This window comes from Dermacentor variabilis, chromosome 9 (assembly GCF_050947875.1).
Source record: "Dermacentor variabilis isolate Ectoservices chromosome 9, ASM5094787v1, whole genome shotgun sequence".
NCBI classification, from domain to species: Eukaryota; Metazoa; Arthropoda; class Arachnida; order Ixodida; family Ixodidae; genus Dermacentor; species Dermacentor variabilis.
This window is the reverse complement of record NC_134576.1, coordinates 112780133-112807433: the sequence shown is the minus strand read 5'-3', so window position 1 is coordinate 112807433 and position 27301 is coordinate 112780133. Positions and strand designations below refer to the sequence as shown.

Below are 27301 nucleotides of genomic sequence, written 5' to 3'. Positions count from 1 at the left end.
ACAAAAGTAGACTAGCATGTAAAGGAGGTCATAAGACACAGCGCTCGTGATGTGTTGGCTCCCTCCCGCTATTGTTTACTTTGCGAGGTGAAATTTCAACATGAAGTACTAACAAACTCCTCCCCCCCCCCTCCCGTTTACTCTTTCTGTAAGCCTAATAAACAGTGCGCATTGGAAAGGGTAAACCGATATAGGCTATGGCCCGACAAGTCATACTGATCGGATGGGCTGCAATTTCATAGTCACGTAAGCGGTGATCGGATGGCGTACAGACGAGAAAAGGGGAACAGAGGGGTCCGATTTATAGTTAGTCACAACAATGGGAACACAAGAGACAAGGAAGCCAAGGAAGACTAGTATAAAACTGACGTAGATTTAACGTAAGCGTAGGAATAACAGGTAAGAGAGTAAATGTAGGTGGACGAACAGGGAACTTGCCGCCGGTGGGCCCAATCTCCCTCCTCCGGCATTGCTTCAAACTTGACCCCTTATTAGGCCGAGCTCGTCCCCTTTTAATGCCTTCGTAGTGTTTTGCTAGCTGTATAGTTTTCGCGTGGGTATGTGTAATACTATAGATCTGTGATCGCTTACCCCAGGCGAGGAGGACGCGCTTGAGCATGAAACAGGTCTCTGGCGTGGCGAACACGTGCACCAGCATCTGGTACATGTTGGACGCCTCGACGCCCATCCAGGCGAGGCAGGCGAGCAGGAAGTAGTGCGTGGCCACGGCCGCTCCGAGGCACAGTTCGAGCCTGGGGAATCGCTCGTGCAGGGAGCCCAGCAGGAAGGAGACGTTCAGGAAGAGCATCGCCGAGCACAGGTTGAGCAGGATCTTGCCCGACCGGTCCTTGTTCAAGCACCTGTCGGAAAGGAAGAGCGTCGACAACACAGCGAGTTCTGTTTGTATAGTTTCCCTTGTGCATCCTTCCACACGCACTCCGTGCTTACTCTCTTCCTTTTTCCTCTTTCTTTTCCTCCTTTCCCTCACCCTCAGTGTAGGGTAGCAAACCGGGTGCTCGTTTGGTTGGCCTCCCTGCCTGTCCTGTCCTGTCCTTCCTCTCTCTCTCTCTCTCTCTCTCTCTGTATGCTCGAATGTTCAGATGCCACAAGTGTTCGTACAAGAAGGCGGTAGTCAATCGCGACTAGCGAATTCGGCCAGACTGTCCCGAATATCGTTTACGGGTATTAATGATTTGTGAACTCGGCCCCGGCTGACTGAATAATCATAAAAAAACAGCGCTTTAGAGCTAAAGCGGTCATATCTTCATGCAACGCGTTAATGATGCCGTCAGACGCCAGGAAACCGCAAAGAATGCTAGTTCTTAATGCACCGATATTTAACTCATCATACATTTTCATTATTTACCTCAGGGAACATGTCGCAATTCTGAAGTTGAAGTCAGTGTGCGGTTAACCTTAATGGAAGCCTGAATTTTTAGGCATTATTTCTCTCAAACTAAGGCTAAAATACATTGGTTCCCCAGATAATTTTCCATCGATTTTCATAGCGAAGGATTTCTAGTTGAATATTAAATGCAGGCTCAATTCATTGCACAGGGATTTGCCAATAGATACCTCCGAACTGGTGCTTGTTTTAAACAGTTGCAAAGTTGACATGTATACAAGTCTGACTGGATTTTATCCAGTCAGACTTGTAAAGGTTGCAGCAACTTCCCTGTAGCATTATTATATAGGTCATTTACGATGTTTTAATATGTACGCAGCCGTCAGGACACGCACAGGACACAGTGCACTGTACAGGAACCTTTCTTCTCTTGTACTTCGTGCTGTTCCCGATATTCAGTGAAAACAACCACTCCGATTCCATGGGGTGGTCTAGGTAAGTGATCGCCCCCTTTTGAATGTTTTTTTTTTGTTTACTGAACTCTCTGCACTTACTTGAGTTTCAACGCTCAAGAGGGTTACGTGCTCAGCCCGCCTTAACATCTTTGAGTTGTGGCCATCTACAGGACGGCCACTCACACTGTATTTGAATTGCATTCATTCAGGCGCCTAGGATTACCCCTGAATGAAGCCCTGCAGCTGGCTTTGTCCACACAAAAACGAAATGAACGGCATCGCCATTATCAGCAGAACATGCGCAGATAAAACATGCGGGCGTGCGGTCAAACGTGCGATCAAACGTCCAGCGTTAGAAGCTCACCTGAAAAGAGCGTAGGTCAATATCGTGAAGAATAACCCGACGACAGACATGATGCACCCTACGTAGGATATGAGCGAAAGAATCCGGTAGTGGTGGCGTGCGGTGGTCTTTCCCGGAAGAGGGTCCTAGTGAGACATGGGCATTGCGCAGTTATCCACGAGATGAAAACAACACAAGGCTCGCAAAAATGTTCCAATATGCACGTGAAAGTTTAGTGGTCATTCTATTTCAAGTCGAACTTGAGAGATCGGAACACTCATATATCCGTCTTGTCACCCCTGGAACTACTTTAATCGTTAGGTATGAGATATATTGTACAGTATGTTGGCTCCTTGACATTTTTAAGTGCACAAGGAGTGCCAAGCATTGTGATGTGCTTCTGAGCTTCTTCACACCACGACCAGAGACCGCAGTGCAAATTCTGCAGCATCTTCATCCTATTGGAGAATTTTATCCCGTCCGCATTCACCTTACCATGTGTGAAATGCAGGGTTACCGGTGACGTAGACGTGAGCAGCGTTAGTGGCACCATCACGCGGTGCAGAGTTTCACCAATAGACACAGAGAAACTATAGCCAGGACATATTATATTCTCTGACCTGTGGGTCTACAGCGTACATGGCCACGTAAGCTTCAAAATGCATTATTCATTTTTTTTCCTAGACAAGAACACCCATGCAGCAACAGCAATACAAAGAATAACGTTTCTAGCACGCTGCTGTTGAACAACTGTGGATGACCGATTAATTTGTTTATCCGACTAACGCTTAATCATTCATCATTTCAGCCTTTAATCGATTAATCGCTTTCGATGCATTTTTTCGCCAATTATTGATTAATCCAAATTTTGCCAGGAACATTTTAAAAAGTAAAAACACGGCTACGTACGTTTGTAAGACCTTACGTTAATGCTTGAGAGGTGAAATCAAGTTAGAAATACAAGAGTATAAACGTTTGATAAATACTAATATTTCATTTGTTTAAGACTAGATATAGGTCGCACTAGTGGCTTTTGAAAAGATAAACAATAAAGGGAAGGCGAGACATCCACTCAAGCATAGATAAGTGCTACAAAATAAACCCATACGGGTTCCTCGATAGAAAAGCTTCGCGGTTGAAAAAAAATTCATCCTGGTTTCTGCAACCGCGAAACTTTTCTTTTGAGGAACCCGTACGGGTTTCCTTTGTAGCACTTAGCTAAGTTTGAGTGCATGCCTTCCTTACCCTTTATTTCACACCTCTCTCGGGTACCCGCAGAACTATTACGCCAAGGTAAACAATATATGTTATAAACGGCATTTGGAGCAGAATTAAATAAAATACATGCCAATAGTGAATCCCTGTTATATAGTACAGGTAAACAAGAAATAGGAAAAAGATGGCAGAAGTGTAATGCGAAACTCCACTAAAACATGCAAGATATTACAACATGCACATGGAAAAGAAGATTGCTGGCTCTAGAAATTAAAACACGCACTCTTTTCCACAGAGCGAAGGAATGTGAATTGGCTTGGATGCTTGGATGAAACCACCGACATTTTCTTTGAATGGCCGCACAACCAGCATGTCACAATAGACGCTCGGAAGCTATAAATCGGCTAGAATCGACATAAACTCTATCGCCATGTCAAATACATGCTACAAGCCGGTGCGCATGCTGTGCCATGTTTTAGTGGACTTAGAGTGACACGACGATCAACGACTGCGCTGCTATAGCACGACTTAGATTGCGAGGGCGTTTCAAGCCTCCGGCTTCGGGCGGCCTGGTGGTGTGTGCAGATAGAGAGGGGAAGCCATCGGCTCGGCATCACTCAGGACTCGGAAAAAACGGTCGACAGTCGCTCTACCACAACCGCACAGTCACCGCTCGTGCGCCGCCATTACAGCACGATTTCGAAATTTTCGCGCCACTTGTCTCAGAACTCTCGAAAACGCTTAATCGAACAGGCCTGATCGATTAAGTCGATTAAAATGATAGGTGGATACCGATGTAGATTGATCGTTTCGCGGAATACATTCAATCGATTAATGGATTAATCATTCGTTCGATATTACCAACCCTATGTGAACAATGTGTCGTGACATGCGACTACCAGCGTTACTGTTGCTGTCGTCGTCTCCGGCGTTGCGGTATTTTTTAAAATAGATTTGCGGGAAACCTGAAACTAGAATTTCAAGCATTACGTGATGTGCAAAAAAAATAGCTACGCAAATGTTCAGGGACTGACAGTGATAAATCAGACGGCCCTTCTTCTAACTTCATTACTCTCGGTAATTAATCCTAGCACTTGCCGAAACATGCATTTAAGAACGGCTTCTCGCCACGCTCCCATGACGCTGTCGCCGGGGCGGTATTGATGTGTTCTTCGAGCACAGACGGGCAACTACGCAAATAAATTATTGTTGGTTGTTCTCGGTTCCTCCTTAAGTGCGCAATGATTGATTGCAGCGTTGCACGACGGTATACTGAAAGTACACTGGAACCACAACTTGGCAGCTCCCTCACCTTTAGTGTGCTTATTGGCCCAGTATATATACCCTACAAAAATTTGCGCATCATCCCGACATCGGTAAAACTTTTTTCCCAATCTTCACGCGACACATTTCTCCTTGTTTGATAAACACATAAACTTATGCCCAAATTTTTTAATCAACTTTGAGCACATCCACGGCATGCGGGCATTGCTGTAGATGAAAACCTGTCAGCTTCAGAGAACCGCCTAATGACTCTATTATTCAAAATGCGCCCCTATCACAAACAACCTCTGCCTGTCTCGTGCAAAGTGCGTGAAACTCTGCTTGCACCCAAGAGAGAGGCAGGCTCCTCTTCACTGGCGCTAACGCAACGACGCAAACGATACTAAACTACATCTACTACCGGTACAGTATGCACGGCAAAAAAAAAAAAAGCACCAGCAGATCCATCACGAGGCAGTCAAATTATACCCGCAAGGCTTACTTTCCTTCGAAAAGCACGAAGTTTGCGTTTGAACTTGTCTGGTGACAATGACAAAACGTTGTTTAATTAACGCGCCCCCTCGAAACCAGGGTTGTCTTTCAGATAACTTCGCGAGACGACCATCCACATGTCAACGCGCTCGAGGCACTTTTTAGGGCGACAATTTGCTTTTATCTTTTTTCTCGCTCAGTGCCATGTGTGGCACGAGCGAAAATAGGCCATATATATTCCACGAGAGCCGTGTAAGATGCGCGATGCCCTAGCACAATGAGTATCAGATTTCACAGATGCATTTATGACGCGAGTTCTGAGAAAAAGAGGCTTTGACCTGCGACACTTAGCTAACACTACAGTAAGGTAATCAATGTGAATCAACCAAGTGTTGTTAAGTTCTGAGCTCAAAGGGCTTTTACATGGCGACACCTATCCACGCAATACTGGAAGATATATAACCAAATCAAATCATTGCAGTGTTGTTTATTACTTAGTTTCCCAGAGTATTGTTGTGTGTAAAAAGGAGAAATAAAGTCAGCGAGACTGCCTACAGTGGATTGATGCATCATTGAAAGCTATATATACGTTTGCATGTATTACAGTAACTGCTGTTTTGTTGAAGCTATGTTCTCTGTCCTTCTGTTTGTGTCTTATTATTGTTACTAGTGGCTCATGCTGCGAATAATAAAACCCTTCAAGCTGCCTGAATTGCAGCTCTTCTTTGTCACTCTTTCACATACCTTGCGGCCCCAGTAAACATTGATTCATTGATAGAGAACGCACTATGAACAGGACTAAATAAAGCAAGCACCATTTGCTTCTGTACATTTCGTGTCAAATGGTACATGCACTTGGGGTAAGGCTGAACTCGAAGGTTTGACAAAGTCTCATCTAATCTGGAAGAATTGTGGCGAAAAACACAACAGACGTCCGAACAAGGTGAAAAAGAAACCTTTAAGAAGTTGAGGATTCGACCACCACACAGGAAGTTTGCTCACAATCTAGTTAAGGAGCCCCACACGGAATATTTATGCACAGCTTCGAAACGTCAAGATTGAAATAATTTTTCAACTTTGTCCGCGTCTGTTTTGTTCTTCACCGCACAGTACGGCAAAAAATTTCATATACACAGGTTTAGCTCAGTATTACAGCATTGTTTACAATACGTGGAACTGTCTCCTTTCAATCTTCTGCTCAGGGAAATTAGCGCTAACGAAGACGCACACACGCGAGAAAGGGACGATCACAAACGAACATAGAGCAACTCAAAGCTAAACGAGTGTTTCCCTTAAATTCAGGTTTATGAACATCACACGTCTAAGTCAAACTTCGCATTTACAGAACCGTCTGTATACGATATACGGACGCGTTTCACTAGCGTAGGACATTGTCAACCATACTTACTGCTGAACACAGAGCTCGTCGTTCATCGGCACACAAGCTCGGTATTATATAATTGTCCACAATCTGTGAAATTTTTTTTTCTGACACCATATCATTGTTGACACCATGTCATATCATTGACACGAGGAAGCAGAAGAAGTTGCCCCGTTCGCGAGCTGGCGCGAAGAGCGCGCGAACCCCCAATCGGCTTCGCTTTTACCTGTAAATGAGGATGACATCTTTACCGCATTGAAGCTTTTAACTTGCCCCTGAAGGTGTTTGTCATCTAAAAGGGGTGCCAGTAACTCGAGAACGATCGACCGATGGCATCCATAACACCGGACAGCTGATAACCACCTGGCTGTCATCCTTAGTGTCCAATCTTCCCGGCTGTCTCGCCTAAACCGGTCGTCATCTTGGACTCGGTAAAAAGCACAAGCACAAAGCACAGCGCACCCTTAAAGCTAGTTAGTGAAACGGAGGTGGCCATAACGAATGACGGAACGAGCCTGCAAAGACCTTCAGATACTCGCGAACACACTGGAAGGCATGACCAGCGAGTTGAAATCGATAGATCCAGAATTACAGCAGTACCTTACGGTAACCGACGGCGAAATGGAATTCCTCCGAACCGCGGAGTATATCGACAAGGCAGTTGCTTACTCATCGAAACGTAGGCACCGAACACAGAATTAACAGCCATCCGCAGTACAATTGCCGTATCACCGAATCACTAGTGTGGAGGAATCAACTCCTATAGTCACGGCGTCAGGCTTCCATGCCTGGAACTTTTAAATGTTTTGCGGAACTCCTCGCAATTGGCTTTCCTTTTGGGAACAGTTTCAAGCCGTTGTTCACAGGAATACGATGTTGACCGAGGTGGACAAGTTTGACTGTTTAGGATGAGCGCTTACCGAACCTACAGCTGATGCTATTGCCGGGCTATCTGCAAGTTCGATCGTGCTATCAGGAGGCACGCGTCACTCTCGCTGCATAATTTGCTACAGAAGTCGTTGTAGTGAAAGAATACGTCGCGCGCCTTATCAATTTCACAACAATTTAAAATTCAATCCCTTCTTGAACTTACGAATAGATTAATCTCGCACTCTGCTAGTCTAGACTTACCAAATTCACATATGCGTCTCACACTCGGTGATAACCGAAACGTCTGTTTAATTAACGGACGAAATTTATTTAGATTGAGGCACTGCTAACCTCACCACGTTATCGATCCATAACCATTTCAACGTGCCCATCGATGAACACGGTCCTGAAAGAGCTACTGCGGCTTTAATTTCTCCTTAGGATCCAGGGTCCCTGTGATCGAACCGGTCCCTTTGCATTTTCTTCGTGTGCGCTTATGTTCAAAAAAGACGTCCCTCTTTCCCCTTTTTCTATATATAATCCCGCCTCCCCTTTTACTGGGCTGGGTAGCAAACCGGATGCGTATTCGACTAATCAGCCTCTTTTCATATTCAAAAGGACATTAAATTGTGGGAATATATACCCACATTGATACGGATAGTTACTTAATAAAGGTTATATTCACGGAATGGTTAACGTTCTATACATGTTCTAAAGATAGGCAAAGTTATGCTCGGCCAAACTCTATGTATAACACGCCGACAGTCGCGTTTATGCTAGCAGGAATCTGTAAGCTGTCACCAAAGGCTCGATGCGAAGTGCTCTCTCTTAAGGTACGTACCAGTAGCAGCGAAAACGCAGTCATATGCGTCGAGGAGCACACGGTCACGTTTGTCGAGTGGTTTGTCGTTATGCCGGCGGTAGACCACTCCTTACCTGAAATGAGAGGGCATATTCAGAAATACTTTGACGCTTGAATGGGCGAAATGCCCTAATGCAGAATGATATTTCGCTCGCTTGACTTTGCCACCAAGTAACTGCCCACGCCTACAGTATATCATCATTCAAACGTTGAATATATACATATAACCAAGAGGTAATGAAGCCACTGAAATCTCCGTTCCTTGGCTTCATTGTCTGTTTCTTTATGTGGGCGTGGTTAACAAAATCGAGCTGCTCGGTTTCTCTCCTTCTCTCGTTTGTATATCATCGTCAGCAGCACCCTATATTTATGTACACTGCCAGGACGAATGCCCCTCACTGTGATCGCCAATTATTCCCGTCTTGCGCTGCCGGTTCTAACTTATATATATATACTTGAAGGGATATAGGGATATTGTCCCTAGATCTGGAAAATATGGGAAAGCGAGACGTTCATGCGGTAGTGAAAATATCCTCTTGAATAAGCTCACGTTCTGGCTATGTGCCCGGCATTCGTCTGAGTAGACGGAAGCGTCATGCCGGAGGCCGGGCTTTCGTTATGCAAAAAAGAGGTGAGGCGTGCAGACAGGACACAGGAGTAGAGACGTGGACAACACGAACGCCGTGTGTGTACTCTTGTGTACTGTCTTGACGCCTCACCACTTTTTTGCATAATGAATCCTTAGCAACTGGCTCAGCTTTCTGTCGTTCTAAACGGGCTTTCGTGTTTTACTGATTGCAAGATATGGACCGTGAAGCTTGCGGTAAATATGCACCAATAATTCAGTTACACTTTTAACGAACTACCGTTGTATACATTGAAGCACAAAGGTAACTGGAAGGCGCGCGTATTTTGTCGCAATTTTTGGGAACCATTATCCCGAAACTATTGTGATCCTAAATATTCGTTTCAACCGAATACGCCCGACGAACTCAGTGCCTACAATTCGTAAATTGCAATCTGTGCCCTACTGTAATAAATAAAATTGGTTAGGTGAATTTTCGCTATATATATATATATATATATATATATAGTTCTGCATATCGAATGGCCCAAGTTGTCGCCTCTTCGCTGTGAAAAACGCAACGGACTTTTGCAAAACTACCAAGGATATACGCTACGAAAAGCTTAGCATGTCGCGCACTGCGGCGGCTTCTCGCATCGCTTCACACGGCTACACTATGGGGATGCATGATTTACGGGAGTTTCAAACGTAATACGAGATATGTGTTGTACTTCTGTGTGCAAACGCTTCTCGTCAATATTATTCCCCCGGCTAACATACACCGCCTTCGTCCTCGTTATGCAAACAGCTAACAGATACGGGCGACGAGGCTCGTGTCACTCAGAGCTGCTGCTACCTCGCTCATTCAAACGAGCTTGTCGTAGTTTAAATGCACAATTTTCACCGGACTAGCGTGTTGTTTTTCTATGCGGAGCGATGCCCCATCATTGAAGATCTCTTACGTCGCATCCGCAATTTGCGCACGCACTCGCTAAACGTAAATGCCTGCACTCAAACAAAACACACCCTTTGGGTGGTATCTTGCCACACAACAATAATCGTCATCTTTCTTGTCCGCACTTCTATTATTTAACGCTGCGCGTCCGTTACTTGCAAGTCACGAACGGCATGCGCGTGATGGGCATGACAGAGCATTCTCGACAGGAATGTAGCGAGCGCAGTGTTTTCAAGAAAGGAAACGCAAGCAAGACAGATGACGATTGTCGTTGTGCGGCAAGATACGACCCGAAGCGTGTACGGCCGTCAGCAAAAGTGTACGGACCACAGATTGCGTGCTAAAACTGATTTTCTCCTCTGCCTTCGAGTGTAACTTGGAACTAAAGAGTGCAAGCCTAACTAGGCATTGCGAATTTTCTAGCCCACTCGTCTGTTTCCGTTTATGCCTGCTAATCACGAAGAAATTCCGTTTTTCCTGCGACCATGCGGTCATTGTGCTTTCGTTCACGGGTGTACATTTGTTTAAGAGTGTGCATCACTATAGATTGGCTGTTGTGTATATAACCATCGAACCATATTGAAATTCATTAACAAATCTACTCCACAACTAGCGTCTCGAAGCAAATCTTGCTCACAGAAATCGGGAATCTATACTCACGGCGCTCATCCCAGAAGGCGCAGATGTACCTCTCGGCGTTGTACGTCGGGTACGAGTAGACCAAGGGGTCGGTGAGATTTTCGATCTTGCTGTCGCCGATCTTCGCGGAGAGCACGACTTGGCCTGCGACCGTATATGGGAGGATGGAAACGTTTCTGTTACAAACTGCAAGCGCCGCCTTCGACGAGTGCCGGTGCAGGAACAAAAGAAAGGAAAAGAAAAAACAGCAAGCATAAGGGATTCTTCCTGTTTTAAAGTCATTCGTATACTGCGACAACAGCAGGCACTCTCAGTGCGGATGAAGGGAATACTAAAGAAAGTGAAACGCCGAATGAGCTTCGGTTGTATACCTGTTATTTAAGAAATATGTTATCGTTAATATTGCTATAAGGCGTTACAAGGAAAGAAAAGGAAAGTCAACACATACGTTTGTTTTCACTTTCGCGCAGAAAGCTCAGCGCCGTGCGTTACTGATTTATCTCAGATCTCAGTTCTTTTATTTTTTTTCTTCTTCTTTTGTGTGTGAGCGTCTAGGGCCTTTCGCCTTAGCAAAAGTTCTTGAGTGTTTATAAATCTAGTCTTCCTTTCTTTTAGAGTGCAATGTGCTACATCTTCACAGATTAAAAATTGACAAGGTGAGAGCAGAAACGCCTCAGCGAGAAGATTATCTGCGGCGCAGTTTTCTGAAAGGTTCCAAAAGATCAATTTTGTATGCTGTAGACCGTGGGCTGAAATCCAGTGTGGATGGAAAAATACCACGAAGGGGGCACGGGAAGGGCAAGGAGCGGGGGGGGGGGGGGCACGTAGTTTCACCGATTTCGACTTGGTGTTGCAAGCAAACAATGCCTAGCTTATAAAATTCATCGCGCAAGCTCCGCGCCACGTTTCCGGCGAGAGGGCGTAAGAGGACGTAGCCCACTCGCTGCTTGACTGTAAATTGATACTCCCAGCAAAGGAAACAGACTCGAGTTAAACTTTAGGCTCGGCGAAATCATCCATTGTCCCTTGGAACAATATTTGGAACATAGCCAGTTAGTGGCCTTGAAAGAACAGCCTTCAGTGCAGTAAAATACTTTTCTTATATAACCACGGACATGCATGTGAGATGCTATAGAGACGACTTCTTTGCTTTTTTTCTTTTTTTTTGCAGTGAAGCACCATTTTTGTCATGGTTCGTGTGTTTCCGTTTCTTTTCTTTCACTAGTGTAAGCGTGAGTCTTTGTGAGCCCCAAAACTGTTCATTATTCTTTCTTTTTCTACATCTATTATTCTCCTAGCTTTAGATAACCACTTACCTCTCTATTTAAAATCTATTTACTCCACCTATAGCTACGACGTCGAAATCTACGATGACTTCACATGGAGCTGCGACTCTTTCACCAGCCTTCTGTTTTAGCGTCTTTTTTTGTCTATAGTATAAGCTTCTTTACAGAGCCAGCGTGCGCTTTCTACGTAGTGGGGAAAAAAAGTGTCCCTCACATGTCTCTACTTCAAGCAGGAAGCTGGACTATAGTTGATTCGAGTAGCATGATATATTTGTGGGGCTATAGAAAGAGGTTACAAAGCTATCGTTAAGATGACCACTGTATACGGGCGCGTTGTCTTCTTCGACGATATGTGATGATTTTTCTTGCGCTGTACATACGTACTCGCAGCGAAAGCCATCACCATCACCCATCATCGCAGCGTATATGACTCGCAGCGAACACCCTCAGGCACACAATATTGTTTTTTTGTACCTTGACATAGGCAACGGCATTCTCGTTCACTAAAAGCATTACACGCTTCGGCTTCTACCTATACGTGCGTGGAAGCCATGATACTTTCATAATGTCTGGGGGGCTTGAGACTATAGACTGCAGAATTCGGTATACACCAAACAGCGCCGATAGCACAGTGGTTTGCCCGCCCAGTTCTATACGCTGAACGTTGCCCCGAGAACGTGAGTTAGAATTAGGGAAGGTGGCAAAGTTTCGTTTTCTTAGAGCCGTGGTCAGGGTGAAACTGTGGGGGAGGACTTGGCTTCACGATGACTGCGGCCGGCGTCGCCATACAGGAATAGACAGTCAAACACACACAGGAGGTCCAGATGTGAACTATTCAAGGCTGTAGGAGCAAAAAAAAAAAAAAAACTACTCAAAGCAACTCTGTCTGTATTGTGCAAGCTCCGTCAGATGGAGCCAAAGCCCTGACGATAACGATAACACTGGAAACTATCTAGAAGAACGTTCAACGACCAGAGCAATTGAAAGGGAAATTATAGTTACCCGCATTGTGGTTGCTTCGTTGACGTTGACTGAAATAGGGTTATACGTAGCGTCTCAGTACACCTGCTTAATAAACTGAAATGCCTTCGGAGCCCCCCATTTTGTCCCCAGATCGGCCTAACTTTTGTTTCCTGCTGCAGCAGTCATGAAAGAAATCATTTTCAAATCGGGAAGGCTTATGAGCTGATCATAACTTTTCCTTAATTGTGTTCTTTTCCTTAATTTTTTATTCCGGCGGCTATAGTTTCCCTCTCTGCTTAGAACGTTCATGTTGTTACACATGTAATATGGGGCATACTTCCCCTACGCCATCTGGTGAATGTGAAAACATCATATCCCGAAAGTAGTGACCATCTAACGCTTTTACCTGCGCTGACCAAGGACACCGGGCTGTGGCGATTAGGCCGGAAGAACTTGTCGTTGCGGTAAGAGATGAACGCGATGCGAGGCCCCTTCTCCACCTCGTGTATGGGACGGTAGGGCTCACCAGCCGCCAGGAGAGAGTTGTTGATGGCCATCGACAGCGCCTCGAAAGGGATGGCGATCACGATGTTCTGCGAAGCACCGTGTATGTAAATAATGCACAAATACATATGATACAATAGAACACGGTTACAATACACCATTCGGCACACGTCGAAATGCTCACTAAAGTGACAACTTACCTAAACGAACAGTACCTTTAAAAACTTTGTACAGTCGTGGGAATAACTTTTGTCGGCTAAATAAAGTCGCCTGAGCCGACGTTCTCCCGCCGGCGCCTGTCGTCGTCAGTACAAGAAAAGTCCCACTGTCGCAAGACTGACACCAGCGTCGTTGGTAGTTCTCCCACAGTTTAATCGCCTCAAGCCTCCATCTTACTGCGAACTTCCGCTTTGCTTGGTTTTGCGTAGCTAAAAAAATGCTTTGCACGTTTACTAAACTGTGAATCAGTTCATGAATAAATAGCAACACCTAGCGTCTTAGAAAAGGAAACAGTTCGACGATTTGCATAAAAGCCAGCCTTATGCATATTTGCGTGACTGAACAGATTACCAACTATATTTCCAGTGCAACAGGGCTTCCAGGAACACAGGTTGCGGCGACCGACTGCAGCACGTGAATCCTCACTGCGCCTGGGCATTTGGTCGTGGAGGAAGGAAGTAAACTCCTAGTTTACTTCCTTCCTTCCTTCCTTGCCCTTTACTTCCGGCATTGCGTAGCCAGCCTTCGCAAGCTAACGCTCCGGGCCCTTTGTTTTGATTGCGACTAGCATTGTTTGAGAATTTCACTCAGTTTGCTGTTTATTCGTGCACACCTAACATCTTTAGCGCTAACTTGGGTCGCGAGGCACGTGCCACTAGGTATGTTCCGCTCTTTAATAAACTTTAATTTTGATGATATGTAGTGTTTATTGGCGCAAGGGCCAAGTGTGGCCAAAGAGCGCCAAAACTTTAAATTTTTAGAAATGAAATTCAGTTTAATTAAATTAGGTAACTGGGTATGTTCCAATGAATATTTGCCACTCCTCCATGCAAGCAGAAGTCCTTCAACGTCTCTTTAGTGACGGGCGTAACTGACCCTGCGTCAAACGGAATCCTCAAGCACGAAACCCAAATTATACAGGGAACTGTAGCACGAATGCTTTAATTCCTTTCATGACATTTATAACAGATATAAAAAAACGTAAGTTGATTAGGTATACGCATAGCAGCCGAAATAGCCATAGCCACGTCTACAAGCACAAAACAAGCATTTCATAAGACAATAAGGTAAGCAGTTCTATAAAAGAGGGTTGTACAGGAACACTTCGACAACAGCGAAAAACAGGTCCTGCGGGAAGTCTCTTTGATCGTAAAAGTCTGTCAGCTGCAAAACTATATTCGACTAAAATGTAAGTGTGAAGCTACAATTGGTTCTGCATTCCGACCTGACATGCGAGTTAGCCGTAAACTGTGCAGCCCAATCTGTAACAGCATGTGAAAAGGCAGCATGCCATCGCTTTTAGATGGCTTAAGACATCGTATGACAAGAGCATTTGCATCAAAGTCGTTTTCTAAGAGTCCTTGGAGAACATCGCAAATGATGGTGCCGCCCTTTCAGCCAATGAAGCAGGCTTTTATAGTTGCCAGTACATCACAGAGACGAGAATTATTTGAAGATCAAAGATGCCTTTCCTACTGAACCAGAATGCACCGGGTGTATGCCGCTCTGTAGAGATCCTCGATCTTCTTTCACGCCAGTTCGACTCACGTGGAGTGTTCCACTGAGCACTCATTGCTGGTTAAGGAAAAAGAAGTAAATAATGTAGAGGTGTGATTTACATGCTCCAAAAGCTTACATGCGATACAAGTTATTGTAATTGGTGGATATGTTGCTAGATACAGGTGGTCACCGAACTTCAACACTAGTACAGTCCTGGTTTCTATTCCGTATAGGAAGCAAACTGCCTGCAATTGAACACAACAGAATAATTTGCTTGAAGCCGCTCATAATGAAATTTCTGCTCTTTATTATCTGATCGAGAATATTGTGTGGTCCAGGAACGCTCGAACTATTAAGCCTGGTATTGTGTTTGGGCATGCCTGCCGTACGGGCAATGCTAATGAGAGGCATTGGGGAATAGTTTCTGTTGGGGAAAGCAAAAACTTCCAAGATTTAGTGAGTGAAAACATAAGATAAGCGTGAATTCACAACCTCGGAGTGAAGGTCAGGAGGAACAGAAGAAGCGTCCGAGCAATATGTGAATGCAGTATAGCAGGCATAACTTTCCGGCATCAGGATCAGCCACTAAAATTTACGGGGTTGACTTGAAAAATGCGGGGCAAATTCTTCTGATGAAAGTACGTTGGCTGTGAGGTCCCTAACGTGCCGTATTCATAAGTATGAAATACTTATCTCACATGGAAGTAAAATTTATCTGCCCGGCTGATTGGAACAAGATTTTTTTCTTCGATAGCTTCCTGAGAGGACAATAAGCCGCGGCTTACAAGCGTCATCACGTATCTAGATGAGGGCGACACGATTACACTACCCCTTACTCTTCACATACATAACCGTTCGTTTGGGCTATATTTGTTCCAAATGTCAATGAACTACCTTGAATAGTTCTTTGTATATATTTCAGCCAATATTCGGAGTCTACGTACAGGAGCGGAAGTTCATATTCTCCGACATAGCTGGCCATAATGATAGCCTTCCCTTAAGCTCTTCTTTGCGTAATCTTTGAAAACTGGGCAAAGTCTGCTAAACTTATCATGAGGGAAATTATATTAATAGTGTTTCTCGGAACGTGTTTCCTTTTTTTCTTTTTCTAACTGAGCTGAACACGATGGCAGGTTCCGCAGCTTGCCCAAAATAAAAAAAGAACGAAACGACCACCACTTACATCTCCGTTGTCCTGCTCGTCGCCGTCCCCGGAGAAGTCCTCGTGCAGGTAGTGATCTCCGTTGGAGCGAAGGGAGAAGCTGAGAAAGTCTTGACCCTGAGACAGCAGCTTGGGCGACCAGGCGACCGCCTTCACCACCAGGTTCTCGTTCTCGATGATGAGCGCTCCAGGTCCCAGCACCACCTCCGAGGTGAATCGCTCCACCACAGAGACCAGCCTGCACGTTGAGCTTCCCGTGAATACGTGGCATTATGGCTACCAAAGGTGGGGCTATGCCTATATATATATATATATTAGGATGTCCCATCTAACATTATCCAAGCTGTTCAAGTAAAAGAAAGATAAAAAAAACAAATGGGGCGATCTATAGTGTTAGTTCGTCAGACCTCTTCTTATACGTCCGAACACTAGGACTTGTGTACCAGAACTCAGGCACAATCAAATTGAGAGGATGGGTGCGAAGGGGGGCGCCACTTAGAAGTACCGAAAGTTGGACTGGTTGGTATGGATTCGCTCTAGAAAAAAGAAAGAAAGAAAAGGTTAGGCGTGCAGACACAGACAGAGGAAAATGGACAACGCCAGCGTTTGTGTCGACCGCTTCTTTCTTCTGGTGCCCGTGTTTCCATGCCCAATTTTTTCGAACAACGGGATGTGATCGGCGCTCGCTTGCACTTTCATTCATTCTGGCTACTCGCTTGTACTAATAATCGTAGTCCGTGGTTCCTGCATTTACTTCTTTTTCTTTCTTTCTACAATTTTGTTGTGCTGTACATTCTTCCCTAAGTGATGTTCGCTATCACCCTATAAATGAAATACATCGCTTTCAGTGACCCCTCCTCCCCCACTGTAACACCTTTTGGGACCGTTAGTAGAGCAAAATTTAAAACAGGAATAAGTAATGGCAATCCTCGCATTCACTTTTTATTGCTCTGCCAGCTACGGGCCTCTTGGGCTCTGGACGATGTCAGCTGCACTCCGGCAATGTAATGTTCAAATCGGTTCGGCGGGGGCCGGTTATGTAGGCAGTACAGCGCCACGCGGTTTCAACGTAGCGTCAGCGGCTACAGGGAAAGTACTATTGAATAGGGGCCGATCGATCCCAGAAACATTGCATTCTAACATCGGTGTCTCAAAGCGCCAGCTATGACGAGGAAGCGCAACTCAAGAAATTGGCGCGTAACGCGCGCGGCCTACGTTTGAAAAAAGAAAAAGAAAAATTTCGCAGACACTGAAGACTGCTTACGTGTAGGAGTGCGAAAGCATTATACCGTCTGTAGACCTCGGAACGTCACCGGCGCGCTCGTTTTATACACTCATTACGTGGCGCCACCTCCCGCCCAGCACCATCACGAGCGCCGCCCAACGAATAACGCACGCACTAGTCAGCGAGATGGCTGTGATTTCCACTGGGGAAATTTTGAAAAAAAAAACGGAACCCGCGAAACCCTCCTTAATACCACTCAACTAAAGTCAAGCCTTCGCGAAGTATCCTTCGCTGGCCATGTGAATTGGATAGTGAGGGCTGCCTATGTACTTACTTTTCGACAGCCATTCCTTTCGCGTCTCCTTCTGCGATCACGCTGTCATTGAGCGCGAGGAAGTTGCTGATCACGTGAATCATGGCTTGCGCGATCTGCATTGGAAGGAATGCGCCAAGTTACTCATACGAGAACCGCATTTCTTTACAAAGAAAACATAGCATGCTAGTTGTCGACAGCCTACCCTTTCCCCGCCTCTCAAACCCTACGATTATATCTCACTCTGATTTTAAGCAGTGTTATTAAGATAAAAAGAAACGTTTATGATATCTGGCAATTATTGTAACTAGTGTAAGCATAAAAAACATTCGACAAACGGCTGCCTTTGACGTCATGAAAGATACAGTCGAAATCCTTGTAAATTAAGGACTTATTATTTCACAGATGACCATTTGCTGAGACTAGGAAGACTCCTTACGACAATTCTAATAGCAGATGCGTAAGTGCAACGTTATAGGCGTGAACGCGTACGTGTAAGCGCAAACGGTCACCTGCTGATGAAGAGAAGTCGTTGTCGTCGCAACATGCTCGAGGTTCGAGAAGCTGTCAAGGATGATAAAGGTCACGCGTGAGCAAAGTCACGATCGTGGATCAGAACTACACGCGCTGTGGAATGTATTCAGCAGGTTACGTGGAAGACTGTGCATATGTCCACAGACCTTTACACGCACACACATCCTGAACAATTCAATGCTGGGCCACGCCCTCTCGAATTCGCATTGTACCGCAATAAATATATATGGTGGCAAGTCATGGATGTACGTCAATTCCGAAAAAACTCCCGCATTCGGTGTCAGTGTTTCCAACATTCTAGGTTCAGAGTTTAGGTTACCTTTATATCCTTGATGGCGTATTCGACAACGGGCTCAATCTTATCAGCGAAGCTCTGCAGTTGCTCCGGGCTGATGTTGCTCGGATCGTGCGTCAGGAACTCCAATTCGGAGGTGATGTTCTCGGCCGTTTGAAAGCTCTGCGTCACAGCAATACAATGATGGGACACTTCAGAGAGAACTTCGTGAAACTCGGCCCAAGATGGGAAGAAAAAGTTCAGAATAACAAAGATGACTATTGGCCTTTACATGCTAGCTACAACAGTGTCATAATCATAATTCATCATCAGAACTGTCGCCATTTCGTGACTAGAGTGGTGAGCCAAAGCCAAGGAACAAAATTGGGCTCAGACTAACACTAGTTTGTGGAGCGATGGCTGTGGACTACCACAGCCATCGCTCCGTGATGGTCTCCTAAATAAACGCTGAGATGACGGCAAGCCCAGTTGAGCCTTCGTCAACTCACTACTGTTTGTACTAGATAGTAATGTAGGGTGTAATAAAGAAAGTTGAATAATTAACCACTCTGCGCCTTTCGTTTGGTTGTTGCTTAAGGATTTCTAGGCCAGTTTATCTGCGTTATTTCATTTATTACGACAAACTGCGTTTTACCTTTGTTTTACCGATAATGTGCTGCTTCTGTCAATGTCGATGTCGACGCCTTTTCAACGTTCCACATAAATAAGCGAGGCACTGACCACGCAGAATGAAAAAAAAATAACATGGGCATCTGTAAATAACAACATTTTCAAAAAGCAGGAAAATAAAAACTTATTCTATGAGAAAGTGCAGCAGCATTTAAAAGAAAAGTAATTTTTTTTATAAAAACATGTGACGAGATCTCAGCAGGCAGATAGAACACTTAACAGTTCTTACTGTGTAAACTTCTGATTTCTTGCCTTCTTCGATAATTTTACTCGCTCTTTCATCCCCTGAGAACAAGAGCCCTGTGTGAATTCCCGCATGCCCAGAAACTGCACTTTGACGCCTTTAGTACGGGGCACATCAATTTAGTGTTTACTCTTACACATTTTGAGCAACTAATCGAATGCTACACAAATTTAAGCTAATAGTTTATTTGCTGCATCAAAAAAAATGACAGAAACTAACACAACGCCCGTGTGGACGCCGTCTTCTCTAATCTGAGCTGTGTTAAGTGCTATAGTTCCACTTAACTCTTCCAGTTCACGGTGAGCTTTACTGTGACATTTCAATTTACACGAAGCATACATGCGCCACTGACACGATGTTAAGTATAACAGCCCCGTAATAGCCAGCAAACCACCGAGCTGTTGGGCCTCGGCTTTAGACAACGCTCGTATGCATCTTTTTCTTTTTTCTGGGCAATCGATAATGGCGCAAAAGTCATAATACCTTCTCTGCTGTCACTTGCGGGATACAGGGGTTACCACAAAGGACAAGACATTGTCCGTGAAACGGTCTCAACTGAAAACATAACCTACTATCAAGGTAACTGCGCTATAAAGATTATCAAGCCTTATATTGTATACTTTTGTTTAAAGATTTTGTCACCAATTACCGTTTACTGCTTGCCTATCCGCAATATGCGCACTGTTATCGGGACTAATGTTGTGCACCGTACGATAAGGTGTTATCCTGATGGCTAACAAAGGAAAATGTGAGCATACTCAGACTATAAGCAATGTTTCAGGACAAAATTGCATCTCGACAGATCTTACTGACTTAAGAATTACACTAGAAATCTGAGTAGCGCCAAAATGAAAATAATGGCCATAAGATGCAACAAACAGCACTCTGTGTTCTACTATCTTAGGTCCGTCTTTCTCAATTTGGCGCATCTAGTAATCGTGCGGTCATGCGGAAATGCCGCGTGACCGCACCGAGCCAATCATGGGCGGGCAATGACGGCCGTGCGAAATAATGAGGAGGGCGGCTAGATGAAAGAATGGCACCACCTCAATTGAGACTTGTTTATTTAGAGACCTGAGTTGTTGAGGTCGAGAAAGCGCTGGATCGTTTGTTAGTACGCAGATTAGGTTCTGAGTATGACAGGCCAACTAAACCAAATTACGGCCTTCGTTAAGAGTTACAAGCTAAACTCAAGAGATAGGTGTTGTCCCGTGTACCTCACCTTATACCGGCAGTGCTGCGCCGAAATTTTCATCCAGCCCGTCTGTCCACTGGGCAGCAGACGGCACTTTCGTCTCGCATACTTGTACTCGCTGGCCGGGTTGTAGGCACCGTACGGACACTCGACCTTGGCCACGGAGCCGTGCGCTGTGGGCTGCCAGTGGAAGGTGCCCTTGTCCGTTTGCTGCAGTTCTTCCGGGCAAGCGTCTGTTGCGATGACGAGAGAACTGAGTTGTGGATTTCTCGAGATGATAGTTCAAAGGCTGAAAGGTCGTGTAAATGCTGGGTTAAACACTAATTCAAGTTTGTAGTTTCATGGAAATAATCTGACACTGGGTGGCAGAAGTACAATGCAAGAGCAAATGGAGGTGCCAACAATTGATGTTTTAAGAGTAGTTAGCCACACCGTATACTTAGTCATAATGCACAAAGAGCAGCCACGGTGCAGGGTGAACTCTACCGCAAGAGTTAAAGCACTTCACCGGAAGTACATAAACTCTAAAAATGGAGTTCAATAAGTTGCAGTTTTCCACGTACACAGTAAAATCTTTCGTGCTCTTAAGAGGGCTGATGGTCCCGTGTCCCATACCCTTAAGGCTCTAAAAATGTGTCGTACTCAACAGCGAGATCCAACTAGGCCATCGATGTGAGTAGCCGTTGTGAAAAAAAAAAAGAATTAGTCCTCACCACCTAGTGCGTACCAAAATATCTGGCACGAGAGTTTGACAGGCGTAGCTATAAAAATTATTTCATGTCGCTTTCGGGACGTGTGTCACAACTATAATGTTTGCATGCTCAAACATTCGCTAAAACTAAAATAAATTTATGTCCTCAGCAACATTAATTCATGTATTTTACTCAATTTGTTTCAGCCATTAGACAAACGAAGCAAAGTATTTCGCGCACTATCGCTTCACGTATACATTTGCTGAGCATTTTCGTCAAGCCGATACCGTCTGCAGAAATCGTCTTGAAGCCGCGCGAAGGGAAGAGGACATGAACAAGACAACAAACATGATGGTACAAGCTGTGACTGACAATGGCTTTCCTACTGACTGTTTGTCCCAGTTCTTAGTATGCGCTGTGCGTGCAACCTTAAACAAGTACAGTTGCTTAAGAGTTTGCATCGTGCGCTGTCTTCCGGTGACCTTCGAGAAACAACAGAACTGCTTGTTGGCCTAGTTGGTGCTCGCTAAAAACATGTTTCTTACCCCAAGTCAAAACACACACAAAAGAAGGACACGTAGAAGACAACACATAGAAGGCAGCCGCCCATGTTGTCTTGCATGTGTCTTCCCTTTGTGTGTGTTTTGACTTGCGGCAAGAAACATGTATTTTGAGAAACGAATTGGAAACAACGTGTTACTATCAACCATGCAGGAGGTAGCTAAGTTCAAGCAATGCAAAGGTGAACGAAAGGCCTACCTCTGAGCTCGCACAGTGGGCCACCGTAACCCGGAGGGCAGTGGCAGGTGAACCTGTTGATGCCGTCCTCGCACTCACCGCGGTTTTTGCAGGGGCTTGAGAGGCACTCGTTGATGTTCTGCTCGCAAAGGTTTCCTGCAGTGAAACGTGCAATGTGACACAGTCACCTAATTACAGGCTGCGATGACATGTTGTTTCATTACGTCTGCTGATCGCGTTCACGTTCGCGTGCGTACGTAGGCATGCTTGGGCCGGCTGCCTGTGTGTGTGTTGTATCACGTATCGCGTGTCTCAATAAGACAAACTGTCGCATGATCAGAATGTCCTTCAGATCGATAAAAAAATAAACACGCCTGCTGCAGTCTCATTCGTTCCAGGTTTTCGTGAACTTTAATACAGGAAGGTCATCGTAGCGTTACGCGTAGACTCCAGTGTCTTTCATAAATACCAAGCGTAACCTTCATAAATGTGGAGGTTGTTAACTTCACAAACATTGAATGTTAGTTTATCATTTCGTAAGGTATCGACCGCGTGAGCATTTCAATGCTAGGCCAAGTGTGGTTCCGAAGCGCTAAAAACAAGAAGAATGTCTGTGTTGAAGCATGATTCTGGAATCGCTAAAATCAAGAGATCTCAATGTTGGAACAATCTGGATAAATATTACTCTGTCGCTATACATTTCGCATACGAGAATGCGTCAATCACTGAACGTAACATTCACTAGTTGCCAGCCATTGTTGACTACACTTTAATATCATTCTTTTCCTCTGTTCAGTATGTAACGGGAATTACCTGCACCAAATGAAAGAATTTAGAATGTGGTAGCCATCCTAATACGGAACGAAGAACCAGAGTTTTTCAAACTTGCAAATGATGCGACTAGTCCTTCGGCAAGTGATGTCTGCAAGTTCGTTAACTGACGCGTTTCGGTAGTCAACCAAACTGTCTTTAAGGACTGCGCTCGCAACGAAATGTCACCGAAGGCTACGTTCTCCCGAGAGAAGCCTACCACTGCTTCTAAAGTTCTTTGCAAGTTTACTGCTTATTTAGGACTTAATCTTTCTCAAATGTAGGTTGCAGGCCTCAACAGCGTAAATATTTTTAATCTGTAATAAGTTGCCAGACTGCCTCAACTCGCCTGCTTGTACAGATACTTTGAAAATCGTGCCTGCTCAAACTGAAAGCTGGACGTTTGGAAAGACTACGCGGTGAAGCCGGTGCGAGCGAATGAAACTTCAGATGCTATCTACAGCTTGAATGCTGCAACAACAAAAATTTAAAGTGGTACAAGAAGTGGGTTTCCACTACACGTGTGGACAATGAAACATCCAAGTCATATATGATATTCTCATTCCAAGACTGCGAAATACGAGCGCATCAGACTGCATTAGTGTTGTAACCACCCACAGCCATACGGGGTGGCCTTACGGTAATACGCACGCACCGAAACACGTGGAAATGGCCTGCGAGAACTGCACAACACGATAACGCATCATCCGGACTTCGCGTTAAAAGGCCTACCCTTTCAGGGAGAAAATCGATTAGATCTGCGGCATTAAGAATGTGGTACTTCGGGTCGCTGCAGTTACGTGCTGTCTCTCGAAACGTGTGCCGGCGCTATTCTAAACACTGAAATAGGCCCTTTAAGGACAAAAGCCTAACTGCGGCTGGTATAGGTTTTCTCGCCCAGTTAACAGAGTGATCCAGAAATTACGTGTCCGATACCTGTTGCAGGCTTTGTACGTTCAACCTTGTCGTTTAAACTTGTGCCTGATTAGCAGTGCATCAACGCGTGGTTAGCTTGCACGATTGTACTTCCTTGCGCACCGCGCTTGTTACATAGCATGGCTCCTGTCTCTTAGTGTTGTATACTAGTGGCAGTGTACTTTGTATGCCGAAACTATGCTTAATTGGTGTGCACTCTGTGGCATAGCATCAAGCGCACAAAGATTGCAGGCTAAAGGATAACGAATAGCAGCGTTTTGTCTTCTAGAGACAGGAAACCACAATGGCTTTGCCAACTCTGGAGTGGACAAAATCGGGACGGAAGGGCGAGGAAAGTGTGGAAGAGGAGGAGGGCGTCGCTGGTAGTTACGGACCCTGTCTGTGCCAGATGCCGCCGGTGTTTAGTATAACAGCGATACAGTACAGCTGCTTGGCTAACGTGGGAACCGATAGGGTAAGACGTACTGCGAATGGTTATACCTGCAACGGAACTAGAGCAAGAATGGAACCCGCCTTTGCCTTCATGACAGCGCAAAAGAATGCACACAATAAAGAACGGGCCAATGATTTGTCAGGTTTCATAAAAAGCAAATTTTGTCTATTTACGGTTATCCAGTGGAAGAGAGAAATACCAAAAATCGAGGCATCTGGCCGTCCCCATGGGGTCAATACTAGAGGTGGGACATTTACCTCACAATTCGGGACCAGCCACGCTAAATTCGGAACGCTTGGTAACTCAACACCACAGCTGCGGCGATCTGCACTCACCCGCGTATCCCTGCAAGCACTGGCAGCTGAACTTGACGTCCGACTCGTTGAGGCAGCGAGAGCCGTGCAGGCAGGGGGACGAGAAGCACGGGTCGTACTGGTGGCACGTCTTGCCGTAGTAGCCGTCCACGCAGAGGCAGGTGAACATGTGCGACGCGTTGGACTGGCACACGCCTCCGTGCAGGCAGGCGGACGGCTTGAGCAGGCACGGGTTGAAGTCGGAGCAGTTGCGGCCCGAGAAGCCCGTGAAGCAGTCGCAGCGGTACTCGCCGTGACCCGTGTTGACGCAGGTGCCGAACGTCTTGCACGGGTTCTCGGAGCACGGGTCGAAGTGTTCGCACGCCTCGCCGTAGAAGCCCGGGTCGCACACGCATCGGTAACCGGGGCGCGCGTCCGTGGCCTCGCACGAGCCGTGCTTGCACACGTTCATCAGGCAGTCTGAGGTTTAAGAGAGAGAAATAGAGAGAGACGGGGGGTTGAGAACGTTATACGACGCCAAAGCACTCTTGAGAAAAAGAACACTTTCTGCGCGGTGAAACAGTCACGAAAATTTATAGTGAATGGAAGCTTTCGTAGCAGAGAACGTCAAGAAAGAAGCGAGAAATCATTTCCGAACACTTTCGTGGGATTTTCGTTATAGGATAACTCGCACAGACATTGTAAGAGCCAAAAAAAGGTGTGAATAAAAATAAGAAATCGCCTGGGTAGTGCATTCCGGGCCCGACTACTTAACACAGACGCTGCAGAGGAAAGCTCCATATTACTTTCTATTATGTTTGGGTTTTTCATCATTTTTCAACTTACGTTTGAGCACGGGAGTGGTTTCACATTCCGTCTCCATTTTATTGTTTCCGCCGCCTGCGGGGATTGCATGTGACTGCCTAACGGCTCCTTATTTTAGATGAAGAATGCAGCACAATAAAAGGGGAGTGGGAGGGCGGTGCACAGGGAAATTTTCATTATTTTATTCGTTCAGTGCACGTCTTCCCGGAAGAAAGCTTGTGGAAAATGACTGTAATGTGGACAAAGCACCACGCATTCACCGTTGTGCCTCAGTAGCGGTGAATGCTATTCCTGAGCAGCCGCATATATAAACCTCCCCCATTAATAAACAAACTTTGGTTGTGAGCACAGCGCACGCCTCGACTATTTCGTTCGTCTCTCTTCTTCGTTCACGCTAAGTTGTGCTACACCCACGCATAGCGCACGAAGACGCGTGTCATCTGTAAACTGCTTAGTTCTGCAGTATATGCTCACAGTCGATTCGCGTCGCGAATCGGTCCACGGGACTGCCGATGCCCTCTTCGCGGCCGTTCCAGGCGTACACCCGGTACTCGTAGTCGGTCCAGGGCCGCAGCTTGAGCACCGGAACGCACTTGTCGGCGCCGGTGCCCGTGGTCACGTTGACGTACGAGGTGACGTTCTCCGACGCCGCCCGGTACTTGACCACGTAGCCGGACACGTTGCCGTACAAGGGTCGCTGCCAGCAGATGCGCACGCTCGTCTCGTTCACCACGACAGCCCGCGCGTTCTGGGGGTCTGCGAGATGGGAGATTAAAAAAAAAGATTGGGGAGATGAGATAGATTAGAAGGACATCAGATATCAGTAATCGTGCAAGGCAGGGTAAGAGCCAGTTTCAAGAGAGACCCGTTGAAACGGCCAAATGCTGGCAGTGCGCAGAGTGTGCAGATAACCTGTTTGCAGCAGCAGCAGCAACCTTCCATTAACTGTCGTGAAAACTACAAAGTAAAAAAAAATTAGTAATGCTGTTTAGGTGGTGCGTACAACAGCGTGGCAAAGCATCGTGTATCGATATAAAACATCAGGCTAAACCACTGGCGTAGCAACAGGGGGGGCCGGGGGGCCGTGGGCCCCGGGTGCATGGGGCCAGTAGAGGGGGGGGGGGTGCTGTCATATACGTCTGAAGACACCCGAAAATTGTCGATATCCCCGCCTTCCTCGACTACACCCGGGGGGGTGGGGGGGGGGGGGGTGACAGAAGAGCTAAGAGCCCCGGGTGCCAGACGACCTAGCTACGCCACTGCGCTAAACAGTATTATAATTCAGATGCTATATTATGTAAGTGAATTGGCAGTTTTGTTTAGGAACGTCGTAAGTATAATACAAATGACCGTTATTCTGACAGCATATGTCGAGAAATACGCTGCGTCCGAGTGGGCGCGAAGGCATGCAAAACAAGGTAGAGGAACTCCGGATTCAAATGTTTGTAAGTACAGTGGCGAAGATAAAAAAAGTGACGCCGTAGACTCTACAAGGCTCGCGTGCTACCTTGGTCCTTTAGCCAAGGCACGTCACTTTAGACGCATACGTGGAATGACCGCTCAGAGCGGAAAAAAAGCACGAGGGCCACCCGCCTAAGCTATCGCTAAGCGTCACACACTCGCTACCCGTATACGTGAATGGCACTGGTATACCGCACCGCTCCGTTCGCGCATATCCTATAGCGTGCGCCCAACGATGATTCGCGGTGTTGTGGGAGTCAGTATTAAAATATTTAGACGCTAATTAACGACGCTCAAGATAGGCTGCGATATACTTCCTCTTCCCTGACTGTAAACTATAGTTTGCGGGTTGTGCCCTACACCTATATTTATTCAAAATGCGCGATTTACAACGCCTTCGAAGAGTAACCTCAGAGCGGAGGAACAGGCTGGGAGTGCGGCCGTGTGAACCACGACTACGCGTCGTGGTTTTCGCAAAACCTGTCCCTGTGAACGGTGCACGTAATCACGACAACTGGTGCTGCTGCGATTCTGCACAGTGCCTTCTGCCCGTGTCTCGGAGGATCGCTTAATATCAACGTGCGTTGTTTCGCATCCAACCTCCGGATTACGGCCACTG

The 27301-nt window shown here is 45.9% G+C and overlaps 1 protein-coding gene across 1 annotated transcript in view; it reads right to left on the bottom strand.

Annotated features, from left to right (window-relative positions):
* LOC142558498 (uncharacterized) overlaps nucleotides 1-27301 on the bottom strand; it is an 86935-nt gene that overhangs the window by 4911 nt on the left and 54723 nt on the right. The window contains exons 5-16 of the mRNA XM_075670626.1: nucleotides 25696-25977; nucleotides 24439-24876; nucleotides 21946-22080; nucleotides 20522-20727; nucleotides 18411-18548; nucleotides 17579-17673; nucleotides 16041-16257; nucleotides 13041-13227; nucleotides 10407-10529; nucleotides 8206-8300; nucleotides 2165-2289; nucleotides 592-860 (exon numbers count right to left, since the gene is read on the bottom strand). Of these exons, the coding sequence (XP_075526741.1) occupies nucleotides 592-860; nucleotides 2165-2289; nucleotides 8206-8300; nucleotides 10407-10529; nucleotides 13041-13227; nucleotides 16041-16257; nucleotides 17579-17673; nucleotides 18411-18548; nucleotides 20522-20727; nucleotides 21946-22080; nucleotides 24439-24876; nucleotides 25696-25977 (2310 nt within the window). The remainder of the gene's footprint in view (nucleotides 1-591; nucleotides 861-2164; nucleotides 2290-8205; nucleotides 8301-10406; nucleotides 10530-13040; nucleotides 13228-16040; nucleotides 16258-17578; nucleotides 17674-18410; nucleotides 18549-20521; nucleotides 20728-21945; nucleotides 22081-24438; nucleotides 24877-25695; nucleotides 25978-27301) is intronic.